The sequence below is a fragment of the Curcuma longa genome, unplaced genomic scaffold (genome assembly GCF_044706935.1).
Source record: "Curcuma longa cultivar G26 ecotype Majalengka, Jawa Barat unplaced genomic scaffold, ITB_CL_G26_1.1 contig_17355, whole genome shotgun sequence".
In the NCBI taxonomy this organism is placed as follows: Eukaryota; Viridiplantae; Streptophyta; class Magnoliopsida; order Zingiberales; family Zingiberaceae; genus Curcuma; species Curcuma longa.
The window spans coordinates 25,070-38,190 of record NW_027430575.1 but is presented as its reverse complement, the minus strand read 5'-3'; the positions used below and the strand labels follow the sequence as shown (position 1 = coordinate 38,190).

Sequence of the window (13,121 nt, the reverse complement as noted above, 5' to 3'; positions counted from 1 at the left end):
ATACGACTCGAGACCCCTATACTTCATTTGTTTGAATTAATTGTAGATTTTTGATAATTTAAATCAATTTACAACCCTAATCGTGACACATATCAAATCTAGGGTTGTCATTGAGCAACATATAATTTCTACATGCTATTTGTATCTTATTCAACGCCCGAAGATGTTGAGAGCTTTACTTGGATGTCCTTTTGAATATCACAAAAATTTATTATTCCAAATGATAGATGGAGAGAGAATCTACCGCACGATTAATTTGTTACTTGTTAGATGATATATATTTGGATGCTATGTATTATGCATTTGGATGTCATGTACTTGGATGATTTTGAATATTTGTTAAACTATTATTATTTAATGTAAGACATGTTATGTGAGGATTAGATATACTTTATTCTTGTCACGGTGGAATGGATATTGCATATTCTTACTTGAAGTTTTTTTTTTTTTTTTGAAACTGTGCTATACACACAGATATATAAAACACGTGAGAATGATAGTCTCATCTATTAGTTGTATTAATCCTTTTATTGCCATACATTTTTATGATTTTCATAAAAATAGGATAGTAGATGGTTCAGCTTTATGATGATTTATTTGTTCTATGCACTAGAGTATTGACATGTTCTACCTGTTCTATATAGTATTAGTTTTTAAATTTTTACATCAATAAATTTTTATAGAAATATTTATAAAAATACTGATTTTTCTTCTGTCGGAATAAAGTGTATAGATTCTGTATTTTACATATTTATTATATATCTACATACTATTTGTTTTAACTTTTCTTATTTATTTAAGTCATAAATATTAATTTTAGTTAGTCTTACAGGGTAATTTTGATAAAAAAAACATACATCCATAATTATACATATTTTTTTCACATATAAATGCATTTTAAAAACTGAGGGTATATTTATAATTTTATATATTTAACGTTCATTCCAATTCCTTTCCTTCTAAATAAGGTAACACATGTTATGTTAATAAACTTTCCCTCCCTTCTAAATAATGGAAACATAAATATATCCCTTCTCCTCCTATTAATAAACCTTCTCTCACCCCATCCAAACATAATGTAACTCACTTTCTGTGAGCTAATAGACGTGTGTAGGATTTCGACTTTTGAAGAAATTACTTTCGACGAGCTGATAGATTTATTGTGACTCAGATATTTTTTTCTGCAAAAGGTAAATCCGATTTATTGTGAGTGCAGATACTTAAAAATAGGATAAGCAACCAAGCAAGAGAGAAGAAATGTCAAAATTTCATGCGTCCAAACGAGAAACGTTTTTTTAATTGTGACTCGGATAGCAATTGGCGTGCATATTATCAGAAACAAATGCACCCTTTGAAAAATAATGAACTTCGACGCACCCTTTGAAAATTCTAAAATTTTAAGTGCATCCTTTGATCAAAGTACTGTAAAGAAAAACTGTAAGCTTATGATTCGGTTGTAGCCAGGCATACTTGTTACAATCATTGACATTTCAATGGAATATTTTCTTTAGGGTTTATGTTCGGAAGGATGACAGAAGAAAATTACACATGTTGGAACACATTTCAAAACCAAATGTCAAATGCATTTGATTCATACCATCACAATTCTCCGTTCTAATTCATCTCTCATGGCTCATGCGGACGTTCTCAACTTGGCGACCCCATCATCGACACCGTTAACTCTAATTCCACTACATAGTAATCACTTGCTAAAGTTAGAGTTCATCAAACATCTGCAAATACATTTTTAAAACATTACAGGTGGAGTCATCCCTCTAATTCAATAAGTGTTACATCAAGAGCACAAGAGCTCCAAATTCCCAAGTCCAAAGCAAACAAGAACAAAAGAAACTCATGAAACAAAATGGTGATATAGATAGTAGATTGCCGCAGTCTTGGCGGGGGAACAAAGTAGTGACATGTCTCATTCAGGTTAGAATTCATGATCTAAACCAATCTAGTTATTACCCCGTCAGACCTCCCTCCTCCGTATACATCAATGGCGACTCTGATCAAGTAGGGATCAGGCTGGCACCATAAATACATGAATCCTTAAAGGGATGACTGATATCACCACTATCTTAGCATGTCCTGAAGTTGAAACACTTGATTCCTCTGCTCTGGAGGTAAAAGATTGATCTGTTCTGGAGTAAGGCTCATAACTTGCTGAAGCAATGCCTTCTCCATTTCTGGCGTCAACTGCAGACAATAAACTATAGATCAAGCATGGTCTTTTTTTTTTGTCATAATTAAAGAAACTAGCTCAGGCTTGTGAAAGAGAATAAACAAAGGCAGTATCATAAAGCCTATTACCGGTGGAGGGCGAGGTGGCTGACCACTTGTGCCTCCGGCCATCTGACCAGAAGCCATTAGCGGAGCTAGTCCTGGCACTTGAGCACCCATTTTTGATAATTCTGATGGGCCAGGTGCCCAAGGCGTTCCTCTATCAATTTGCATTGGGTTGCCAATTTGGTTGGCATAGTCTGGACCCAAGTGAGAACCTACCTGCTGCTTAAAAATTACCAACTTCGTTCAGTAGGATAATTATGCATTAAAGCAACTACATATGATGTGCTGATGTTACAGATTTGCTTTGATTTACATAACAGCTGGACTTGTATTACTTCAATTCATTTAGTAGAGATGAAATTTGCAAAGGAGTGTTGTAGCATCGGCATGGATTATTTTGGTACAAGAGTAAATGCAGCTGGAATATGATCAACCCACCACATAATGCATAAGTGATATGTAGCCATATATCCCAATCAAACTGCTTGTGCCAACTATGAGGTCAACTAGGTACATTAAAAAATTAAGAAAATTTTATTTTATGTCTACTGCATAATATAACAAATTAATATCAATAGGTTAGTTTAAAAACAACATGAAGCTAAGATTAATGACTAATGCTATATCTTCTAAGAGGAAACATGGGGTTTGTAGAGAAAGGAAAAGTAATTTGAGATGTAAAGTTGCCCCATTTCTCCTTTTTTCCTTTCTTTCATTCAATCCAAGTGCATTAATACAAATTAGAAAATTCCTGTGTCATGTAACTACACTCTCTATGCGACCAATTATGAACATGAGTACCCATTTACACATAATTGATTTCTACAACTCCTTGACCTAATGCTTTTACAATGTAGATAACAACGCCCACACACAGAAAAATAATTGTAAATAATAGCAAAATGTAAAATCATAATCACTAAACTAGTCAAGTATCTAGAAAAGATTAAGTTATCAAGATTAGCTCCACAAAATCAGTCTAGTAACACATTTGGGCTGCCTATAGCATAGGCAGTCTGAATACCTTAATGGAACCACATAAAGGTAGTCTTCTACATGTGTAGTACATATAGGTGCATGGAACCACATAAAGGTAGTCTTCTACATGTGTAGTACATATAGGTGCAGCCGCATAGTCAACTTTCTAAACCATTAATTCCACCCTATGCACCCTACTACACAAATGGACAGCTGCAAAGAAACCAATGTTAGGTTGATCTGTTATATGCAGCCTCTCTCATTGCCCTCAACCTCCTCGAGATGAATTTAGTGGAACAATTGCACAAGTTTGGTTCATGGTGGTAATGGATGGATAGCGGAGAAACAAGGATACTGAGAGTACTATATCAGTGGATGCAGGTGAGTTTGCAAAACAATGTTCCGCAAGCAGAACAGCAAATAGAAGTGACACTGGTGTAAAATGTGAGATTCTGTACTTTCTCTCCTCATCCTCTTCCTCTTTGATGTATATATAGACCAATACATGTGCTGACAGAAGGTATATCTGTTGGTAACAGCATTACAGAGTTCATCCAACATGCAATGATATTAGCATCAACTATTATTCATGTGATGCTTAAAACTAATTGGATCTACACTATTTGGTAGCTTTTGCTGCTAATTTTTTTTGAACTTTTATATGATGATCCAGTTCAAATAAAATATGGTCGATTAGATTAAAAGAATGATATGAAAATTTAAGTTTTGGCTATCATAATTGAGTCAAGAGATCACTCTTATGAGTATGATCAATGCTACATTACAAGTTAAATTGTTATCCTGTGCAGATGAGCAGAATAGAAATGAACCTGATAGATATGTTGAGGCAGTGGCTGGTTAGGAAGTGGAAGTTGTCCTTGCAGGAAGGAAGCTGAAGGACCAGCAGCTGGCTGAACAATTTGAAAAATATGTCAAATTTTGTGACATCATTTAAACTGGAAAAAAACAACAGACTAGTTTTTAACTTACATTGAACAAGTTGTGTAATGGAAGTTGATGAGGCACATTTGGTGGCTGAAAAGCAAGAGCATGAGCCATATGTGGTTGAAGTTGATGGTTAAAAGTTTGCATTGGTCTAGGCTGCAGCGGTAATGGTGGCTGCAGTGCCTGGTTGAATATTCCAGGATTTTGCAAAGATTGTTGTGGCTGCACAGAAACCATTGGCATATGGGATGGAAGGGTAGAATTGTGTGGAGGACCAGGAGCAGGCAAAGGCAAGCTTGGATGGTGGGAAGAATGTGCAGGTACTGAAGGAATTTGCATGGGCGGAAAGCTCTTGCTTTGTGGTGCTGAAGGTGGCAAAGGCATCGGCAATGATTGGCCGGTCAATGAAGGAACAGATGCAGCTGGAAGTGGCAGGGAAGGTTGTGTTAGTTGTTGTGGCCTAGCTGATGGCGGATTCTGAGATAAACTAGGTTCACCCTGTCCTACGAGTTTAGCTGACTGCTTTTGCGAATCTTGAGCATTAGACGGCTGTCCAATCTGTGCAGGTTGTGGCTGTGATATCTGTTGCTGTTGAATGTTGGGCATCTATGAAAAAGGAAGGCAGTAATTCTTAATAACAGAGTCATTATCATTGCACAAACTGGCTATTAAATTAAGAGTGTTAATATTACCACTTTTGGAGGCTGCACCATTCCAAGCATTATCTGTGCCTGAAATTAACCAAAAATCAGTCCAAATCTTCATGTATTTTATCTGCAGAAAATTAAATTATATGAAACGAAGATGTGAAAGTTTATCAATCAAAGTTCTCTCAAGTCAACATCAGTATTTATTAGTGTTATCACAGATCATTGTTGGTATAGCAGAAATCCAGTTTGGTAAATTGATTAGCTAACAAAGTAAAAATCTAAGGTGTTTTCTTAAATAAAAAATCTTGATTCAAAAACTACTGCTACCCAATTATAGTTCAGTTTACTAGGTCACTCACAACAATGATACTAATGAGCATCCAAAAAATTAGGATAGGTTTGGATATATCTTAAATAATATTAAATGAATACAGGACACATAACTCCAGAAGACACTAAAAGAAAAGTGCAGAACATCTTATATGTCCATAGACCAATACTCCAGTTTTACACAGCATAATTAATGTTATCAAGTTAAAAAGTATATTCTTCCTCTTAAGAATCTAACATCTAAATTGTTATTGTAAAATAATATGGAATCTTACTTTATTACAAGAGATAAGCTCCTATTTATACACAAATATAGAGACCTATTCTAGGAAAATTATTCTATAAAAAAAGAAAAATAGAATATTTATCCCTAACAGAATATTTATCCCTAAATATTCTAACACTCCCTCTCAAGCTGAAGAATATAAATCATATGTACCCAGCTTGTTATATATATATAGTCAATTCGAGGACCTCTCAGTGACTTGGTGAATATATCTGCTAGTTGATCCTATGAGTTAACAAAACTAATAGATATTTCACCAGATACGACTTTTTCTCTGACAAAGTGACAGTCGACTTCAATATGCTTTGTTCTCTTATGAAAAATTAGATTCGAGACGATATGCATAGCGGCTTGATTGTGACATATAAATGACATTTGTATAACCTGTCCAAATCTTAGCTCTTGAAGTAATTGTTTGAGTCATATAAGCTCTTGACTGGCTATGGCCATAGCTCGATATTCTGCCTCTGTACTGAATCTTGTCACAACATTCTGCTTTTTACTTTTCCAAGAAATAAGATTATCTCCGACAAATATACAAAAATCAGAAGTAGATTTCCTATCAATGGGAGATCCTGCTCAATCTGCATCAGAATAGATTTACGACTCGAGTATGTCCTTTGTCTCCGTACAAAAGACCCTTTCCTGGAGCACCTCTGATATATCGGATAATTCGTGTCACAGCATCCCAATGTTCCTTGCATGGAGAGTTGAGAAACTGACTTACTACACTTACTGCAAAAGAGATATCCGAACGAGTAACAGTAAGGTAGCTTAATCTCCCTACTAATTGTCTATATCGTTCAAGATCTGAAAGAAGCTCCCTCCTGATTTGGCATGAGCTTGACATTAGGATCCATAGGTGTGTCAACTGTCTTTGAGTTTAGCATGCATATTTCTTCTAGAATATCCATTGCATACTTCCTTTAGGATATGATAATCCCATCTTTGGACTGTGCTACCTCTATCCCCAAAAAATATTTGAGTTTGTCGAGATTTTTTTGTCTGAAAATGTTTGAAAAGATACTGTTTCACCTGTGAAATCCCGAGATGATCACTACCTGTGATAACAATATTATCAACATAAACTACTAAGTAGATGCAACCAGTAGATGAGTGACGATAAAAGACAGAATGGTCAGCCTCACTCCGAGTCATGTTAAACTGTTGAATTACAGTACTAAATCTACCGAACCATGCTCTGGGAGACTGTTTGAGGTCATATAAAGATTTTCGCAAGCGACATACAAGACCAGAAGACTCCCCCTGAGTAACAAAATACGGAGGTTGCTCCATGTAGACTTCCTCGAGCAGGTCCCCTTGTAAGAAAGCATTTTTGATGTCCAACTGATAAAGAGACCAATGTCGAAATACAACAATGTACAGGAATAAGTGCACAGAGGACAGCTTGGCAACAGGAGAAAAAGTGTCCCGATAATCCAATTCGAAGATCTGAGTATATCCTTTAGCAACGAGGTGAGCCTTAAGCCGGTCAAATTTTCTGTCTGGACCAACCTTCACTGTATATACCCATCGACAACCGACAACTGACTTTCCTGACGGTAGAGGAACGAGGTCCCAAGTCTCACTGCTCTGTAAGGCACACATTTCATCGAGCATAGCCTGTTTCCATCCTAGATGGGCAAAGGCATCACCTGCAGTCTTCGGAAGAGAAACAGACAACAAGGAGGAAAGATAAGCAAAATAAGAAGGAGAAACACGATATAACTCAAAAAAACATAATGAAGAGAAAGATTATGAATGGAACGCACACCTCTCCGAAGTGCAATGGGAATATCAGACTCAAGAGATGGGACCGGAGAACAAGGTGAAAGACTTGGCTCCAAAGATGTGTCCATAGCAGTGTCAGTGGTGGTCGACGGCAAAACAGGACGAGGACGACGCTGATAAACCTGCAATGGAGGAGATGTCTCCGGAGGCGACAGAGACTCCTCCGGAAGATAAAAGATAGCCATTGGTGCAGGCGTAAAAGGAGAAAACTCGGATAGAGATCCGTTAGACCCAAAAAATGGAACCGAATCAAAGAACGTGACATTAGCAGAGATGAAGTACCGACAGAGAGTAGGGGAATAACACTTATACCCTTTCTGAGACCGTGGGTACCCAAGGAAGACACACTTATGAGATCGAGGAGAGAGTTTGTCAATGCCAAAATCGAGAGCATGAGCAAAACATATAGAACCAAGAACCCTAGGTGGTAAAGGATGAAGAGACCGATGAGGATAAAGAACATAATGAGGTATTTAACCTTGTAAAGCGGAGGAAGACATGCGATTGATGAGATAACACGCAGTAAGTACATCATCATCCCAAAACAGAAGAGAAACATGAGAATGGAGAAGAAGAGTCCGGGTGGTCTCAAGAAGATGGTGATTCTTGCATTCAGCAACTCCATTCTGTTGAGGGGTATGAGGACAAAACGTCCGATGCAATACACCATGAGATACCGAGAAGGTCTTAAATAGAGTAGATAAATACTTCATATCACTTTGTAAAAAGATACCAAATTAAGTTTTAATTTCATAGAAAAAAGAGAAAACAACTCCGAACAATCCTTCATCAGATATAACCAAGTGCAACGGAAAAAACGTCTATAAAGGTAACAAAGTATCGTGACCCTAATGTAGAAGAAATACGACTCGGACCCCAAACATCGGAATGAACCAAAGCAAAAGGTGACGTAGCCCGACTCACAGTACGAGGAGAAAAAGAACTACGAACATGCTTTCCTAATTGGCATGATTCACAAGATAAAAAATCTAAGTGAGAAACCAAGGATGTAATTGTTTCAACTTATCAAGACCTGGATGTCCCAACTGAGCATGAATAAGAAGGGGAGATGCCGCCGCCGAACCAACAAGAGAGGACTGTTGAAGCCGATATAGACCATAAGACTCATATCCGAAGCCAATCATCTTCTCTGTACTCCGGTCCTGTAAGGAAACAGAAGATTTAGTAAACGAGATGACACAATCAAAAGACCGAATAAGCTGACTAATTGATAATAAATTAAAGGGAGCACCGAGAACATAAAAAACATTATGAATAGAAAGAGACGGAGAAAGATGAACAATACCGACACCCTGGGACTGAATTTGAGAACCATTTGCCATGGTGACAAAGGATAAATAACCAGAAGTAGAGAGAGAAGAAAAAAAAGTGAACTACCAGTGATATGATCAGTGGCCCCGGAATTAAGAACCCAAGAACTCGAAGAGCGAGATATGCCAGCAAAGGAATTATCAGTGAGTGCAATGGCAACAGGGGAATCAGAGACCTTTCGATCCTCATACCATTTCAGAAAATCATTATAGGAGGGCAGTGGGATTGGATTTGGTGGCAATTGTGAAGTGGAAGCTGAAAGAGCGACAGAACTCTGGACGATTTGCGTAGCACGAGAAGGTCGACCATGTAGACTCCAACATTTATCAATCATGTGTCCTGATCTGTGGCAATGATCACACCAAGGGCGTCCTTTGCCACCCTTACGAGGTGGAAGTCTGTTGTTGTTTCAAGAGACTAAAGTTGATGAGTAGGGAAGCGTACCGAAAGCTTATTTCGCCATCCAAAGCATTCACGCATTGCTCACTCTCTGTGGAAAGTGTGAGCTCATGACCTAACCACCTCCGCCGCCGCTGCTTCTGGGAGGGAGAAAGCGAGGAGGGAAAAAAGGATGGGGGCGGTCAAAATCACACCTTTTGTATTTGCTCCTAGCGGCACTGTGATTGCTGAGTGTCCTGCGGCCCAATGACGACGTGGCCGCCGCCGAGAGATACCACGCAAACACAGGGATGCAGTGTAGGAATATTGCCGATGAAGCAGCAGAACCGCAGGACAGATTAGGAATCGCGATTGGAAGGGATCGCGATTGGGAGGAATCGCGATTGGGAGAGATGCTTTTGGCCGCTGATGAAGCAAAACCGCAGGACAGATAAGCTCGGTCCTCTGTCGACGGTGAGACAGAGGCGTGATTCGGTCGACTCCGCAATCCGAAGGAGAGGAAGGCTCTTTCGCGTGATGTCGTGCTCCAAACACTGAAATCAGAGGCGCTTGGTTGACGGCGAGATAGAAGCACGGGACAAGGAAGGAGATGTCGCGATTCGGAGGAAGGAGAGGAAAGCTCCTTCGCATATGGCGGCGCAAAAAAAATTAAACCTAATCCCGCTCTGATACCATGTAAAATAATATGAAATCTTGCTTTATTACAAGAGATAAGCCCCTATTTATACACAAATATAGGGACCTATTTTAGAAGAATTATTCTATAAAAAAGAAAAATAGAATATTTATCCCTAACAGAATATTTATCCCTGAAAATTCTAACAGCTATTATATTACAGTTATTAAGCCTTCTTTCGATAGTTATTTTTTAGCACATTAACACATCATATGCAACACAGTGGAGTCCTCATAAAGTAGCATTGCTTTCTTCAAATCAATGAGTACAAAACCAATTAGCTCTCCTTCAAGTAGATTTTTTATTTTATCCATCTAGCAACAGTAAATAGCAAACAAAAAGTGAATCTCAACTATTTCAAGTTTTCTGCACTAATCTTATCTTGCCATTGGACTCTATGTAAGGCTTATCCATACACATATCATTATAATCCAAATCATCTTAAACCTTGCCTCACCATGAGCTAGCACTAATCATGTATAACGCCATGAATCCGAATATCAAATTGACTGGACATGTATTCTATTTTTTTTTCATATGCTCATAAGAATAATTATAAATGTTCCAGAAACATTTGTGTAGTTTGAAAATGTTTATGGACAACCTTAAACATTTAAATAGCACTGACAAAGCGGCACCTTTTTCTTAAATTTTTCAGGTCCTAATTAGAAATTGACATTTCCCCCAAAAATGGCTGTAATTTTGTTAAGAATCATCTAATGCAGGGTAAAATTTATCAAACTTAAATATTTTATGAGAGTATTATATCAAACAATTTAATCTTTTTTCTCAAAGTGAAAAAGAATTGTGATGCAGCCTTGAAAAATACAAACGAAATTTACTAATTTATGTAGCCATAACAAGCAAAATAATCAATAAGAGTTGGCTAGAAACAGACAACAATTACTGTTCTCACCAGTAATTATATATGATGACTTTACTTAGGAAGCTAATCATGGTTCCATGATCAGACCAGTAATTATTAAAATGTGTTGGGTTTGGCTCTATGATTTAAAATAAAATTAATGTGATTCTAGAAACTTTGATATCAACATCATCACTAGATTATGAATAAAACGAAATAAAAGTAGTAAAGATCACCAAATGCATGAAGCACATTATGTGCAAGTAGAAAATATTATATAGAAGAAATGAGTAATCACAGGATTAATGCCCACACAGAACTTGGATCAACTTAATAATTCAATCCCAAGATATAAAAAAAAAAACAGAAAGAAACTTGTTTTACTTTAATGTGACAGAAGGCCAAAGGGGAAGCAAGGAATAGTAGATAATTAACCTGGAAGAGAGCTCGAGTTAGCTGAGGGTTATCAATGAGAATCTGCCTCGCCTGTTTTTGATTCTGATCTATTAAAACCTTCAAAAAGAAGAATAAAAATATTGAGCAAAATAATTTCCTTCTTGAGTACATGAAAAAAGAAAAAGGGAAAAGAGAACAGAAGCATACTTTCATTTGAGACATGATCTCATACAATTGAGCTTTTGGCAAGTTAGCGAACTGGGAAGTGAGGCCATCGCCAGCTGGCATTTGCTGTTGCTGTTGCTGCTGCGAATGCTGTGCGGCCATTCTTTTAGGCCCTTCCACCTTTCTCTCGCTGGTTTGCCCACGAACGTTCTCGTCTCCCAAAATTTATAACTCAGAAATTTAAGAATTGTACCCTCGGGTAAGAACAGGAACAATCGAGCTATCAAAATACAGAACAAAAAACTAATTGTGAAAAATGCATAAGAGGAGTAAATCAAAGCCTACCCTAGTACTACCCCCCCCCCCCCCCCCCCCCCCCCTCACCCCCCCCCCCTCCCTCACGTCTATCAACAGAGGAACAGGAGTGTCAATAATGCGATAAAATAATCGAAAAGAAGAGGAGCAAAGAAAATACCAATCGTCGTCGGCGAACTAAGTTCGATTTGGCCGGCGCTACGGAGCGAAAGCGTGGCTAAGAAGAAAGAGGAGAAGACAAACAGGGATTAGGGCAAAATCGGGTTCATCGAATGGCATTATATAGTACCGGTCTATCGGACCGAATTGGTGCGTCCGTTGCGAACCGTTTCACCTAAAATATAATTAATAAAATATAGTATTTTTTGGTTAAAATATTTATTTAAATATTGATATTAAAAACTTTTTTTTATTTTACAAAGTCATATACTGAAAAAGGTCAAAACAAATATTTCCTTGCTTTAGGAAACTTACGAAAACATGTAGATTATACATACAAATTAAAAATAATAATAATACAATATATTGGTATATTGGGAAGGTTAAGGGATAAACATCAATCAACTACATGTATATTGCCAATTTTATACTCCATGTTCGCAAGAGTGTATATCAATTATTTTCAAGACATAGTTGAATTGGTTATAATATAACAGACTTACTAAAGTAGACAAAAGATCAAATTTTAATGAAGCCGAGATAATGCCCTCTCCGTAGTGGCCAACTGTAGCTTCCTGATTTATCTTCTCATAGATGGTCGTGGGACCGATCATGTAGAGTCGCTGGATGGTAGATTCCATTTTTTACTGAAGAATATTTATCAACTACATTTATTGATCATTCTCTTTTTTTTTATCTAGATATTGGGATCTTGGGTCCAACTAATCTTAAAGTCTTTGCTCCTGTTTCATCCATCAGATAAATCCAAAGCGCAAGTGGATCTTGACACGGTAGCTCAATTGTCCCACTAATTCGAGCACTGTAAATGTAAGATTGTCCAGCATAAGAATCAAATCTTAGATGCACAGAAATGGGTCGACCAGTGAATAATATTAAAGAATGTAAATCTATTTAATCTTCCTTTTTAGCTAGAATTTATTCATTCTAATCAGCCGCTTTCCTAGTTATGTTTCATAGACCGAATCAACCATAACCAATAGGATACATGCTAAAGTAGCAGACACCGATTAAAATTTCAAGTAAACAACTAAATAGTCACTAAGGGCAAATACTAAGATTAACATATAATCTCAAGGGTCTCACATAGTAGAGAAGCAGGGATCCATTCTCCTACTACCCTTATTGTCGCTATAGCACATGTGGTATGAATCACATGCTACGATATTTTTCTCTTTACCATGCATGTTTTCTCATAACATCGTACAGATTTCGATCTAGACATACCTAATGTCTAATCCTAAATTCAACTCATGAATTTTAATCTGGCCAATAGCAGGTTAAGTAAATAGTGGGTGCATTTACTTCGATCATTATCAATTCACAAATGATCTCATCTTGATACAAAATCAAGGCGACCCCAACTTACAGATATGCCTTCATTCACAACTACACAAGTTGTCCCATAAGTAATGGTCTTACTTCTATTTATACCAAACAAATAGAAACGATTGTCCATGTGAGTGGACCAATCTCAACCTGCCAACATGCTCATCGAGACTTTACTCAAATGTAACAAAGACATAT

At 37.2% G+C, this 13,121-nt stretch overlaps 1 protein-coding gene across 2 annotated transcripts; it reads right to left on the bottom strand.

Moving 5' to 3' along the window:
* Nucleotides 1–1,744: 1,744 nt before the first annotated feature.
* Nucleotides 1,745–11,654, bottom strand: LOC141816594 (cleavage stimulating factor 64). Of its 2 annotated transcripts, none has more exons than XM_074704350.1 (8): nt 11,578–11,654; nt 11,145–11,382; nt 10,977–11,054; nt 4,905–4,943; nt 4,258–4,818; nt 4,098–4,178; nt 2,314–2,508; nt 1,745–2,199 (listed from the first exon to the last, which is right to left on the bottom strand). In XM_074704350.1, exons 2-8 carry the CDS (start codon nt 11,262–11,264, stop codon nt 2,077–2,079), a joined length of 1,197 nt encoding a protein of 398 aa, XP_074560451.1. In that variant the 5' UTR covers nt 11,265–11,382; nt 11,578–11,654; the 3' UTR covers nt 1,745–2,076. The 2 variants fall into 2 exon arrangements, with proteins under 2 accessions (XP_074560451.1, XP_074560452.1); XM_074704351.1 differs by having other exon boundaries at nt 11,145–11,333; nt 11,578–11,592.
* Nucleotides 11,655–13,121: the final 1,467 nt, after the last annotated feature.

What these genes read in the sequence shown, in the direction of transcription:
- LOC141816594 (XM_074704350.1), bottom strand. Translation starts at nt 11,264, where the DNA reads ATGGCCGCACAGCATTCGCAGCAGCAACAGCAACAGCAAATGCCAGCT. An exon ending in CATTACACAACTTGTTCAAT is followed by an intron (nt 4,179 to 4,257) that starts GTAAGTTAAAAA and finishes CAAATTGTTCAG; the next exon opens with CCAGCTGCTGGTCCTTCAGC. An exon ending in AGCCACCTCGCCCTCCACCG is followed by an intron (nt 2,200 to 2,313) that starts GTAATAGGCTTT and finishes TATTGTCTGCAG; the next exon opens with TTGACGCCAGAAATGGAGAA.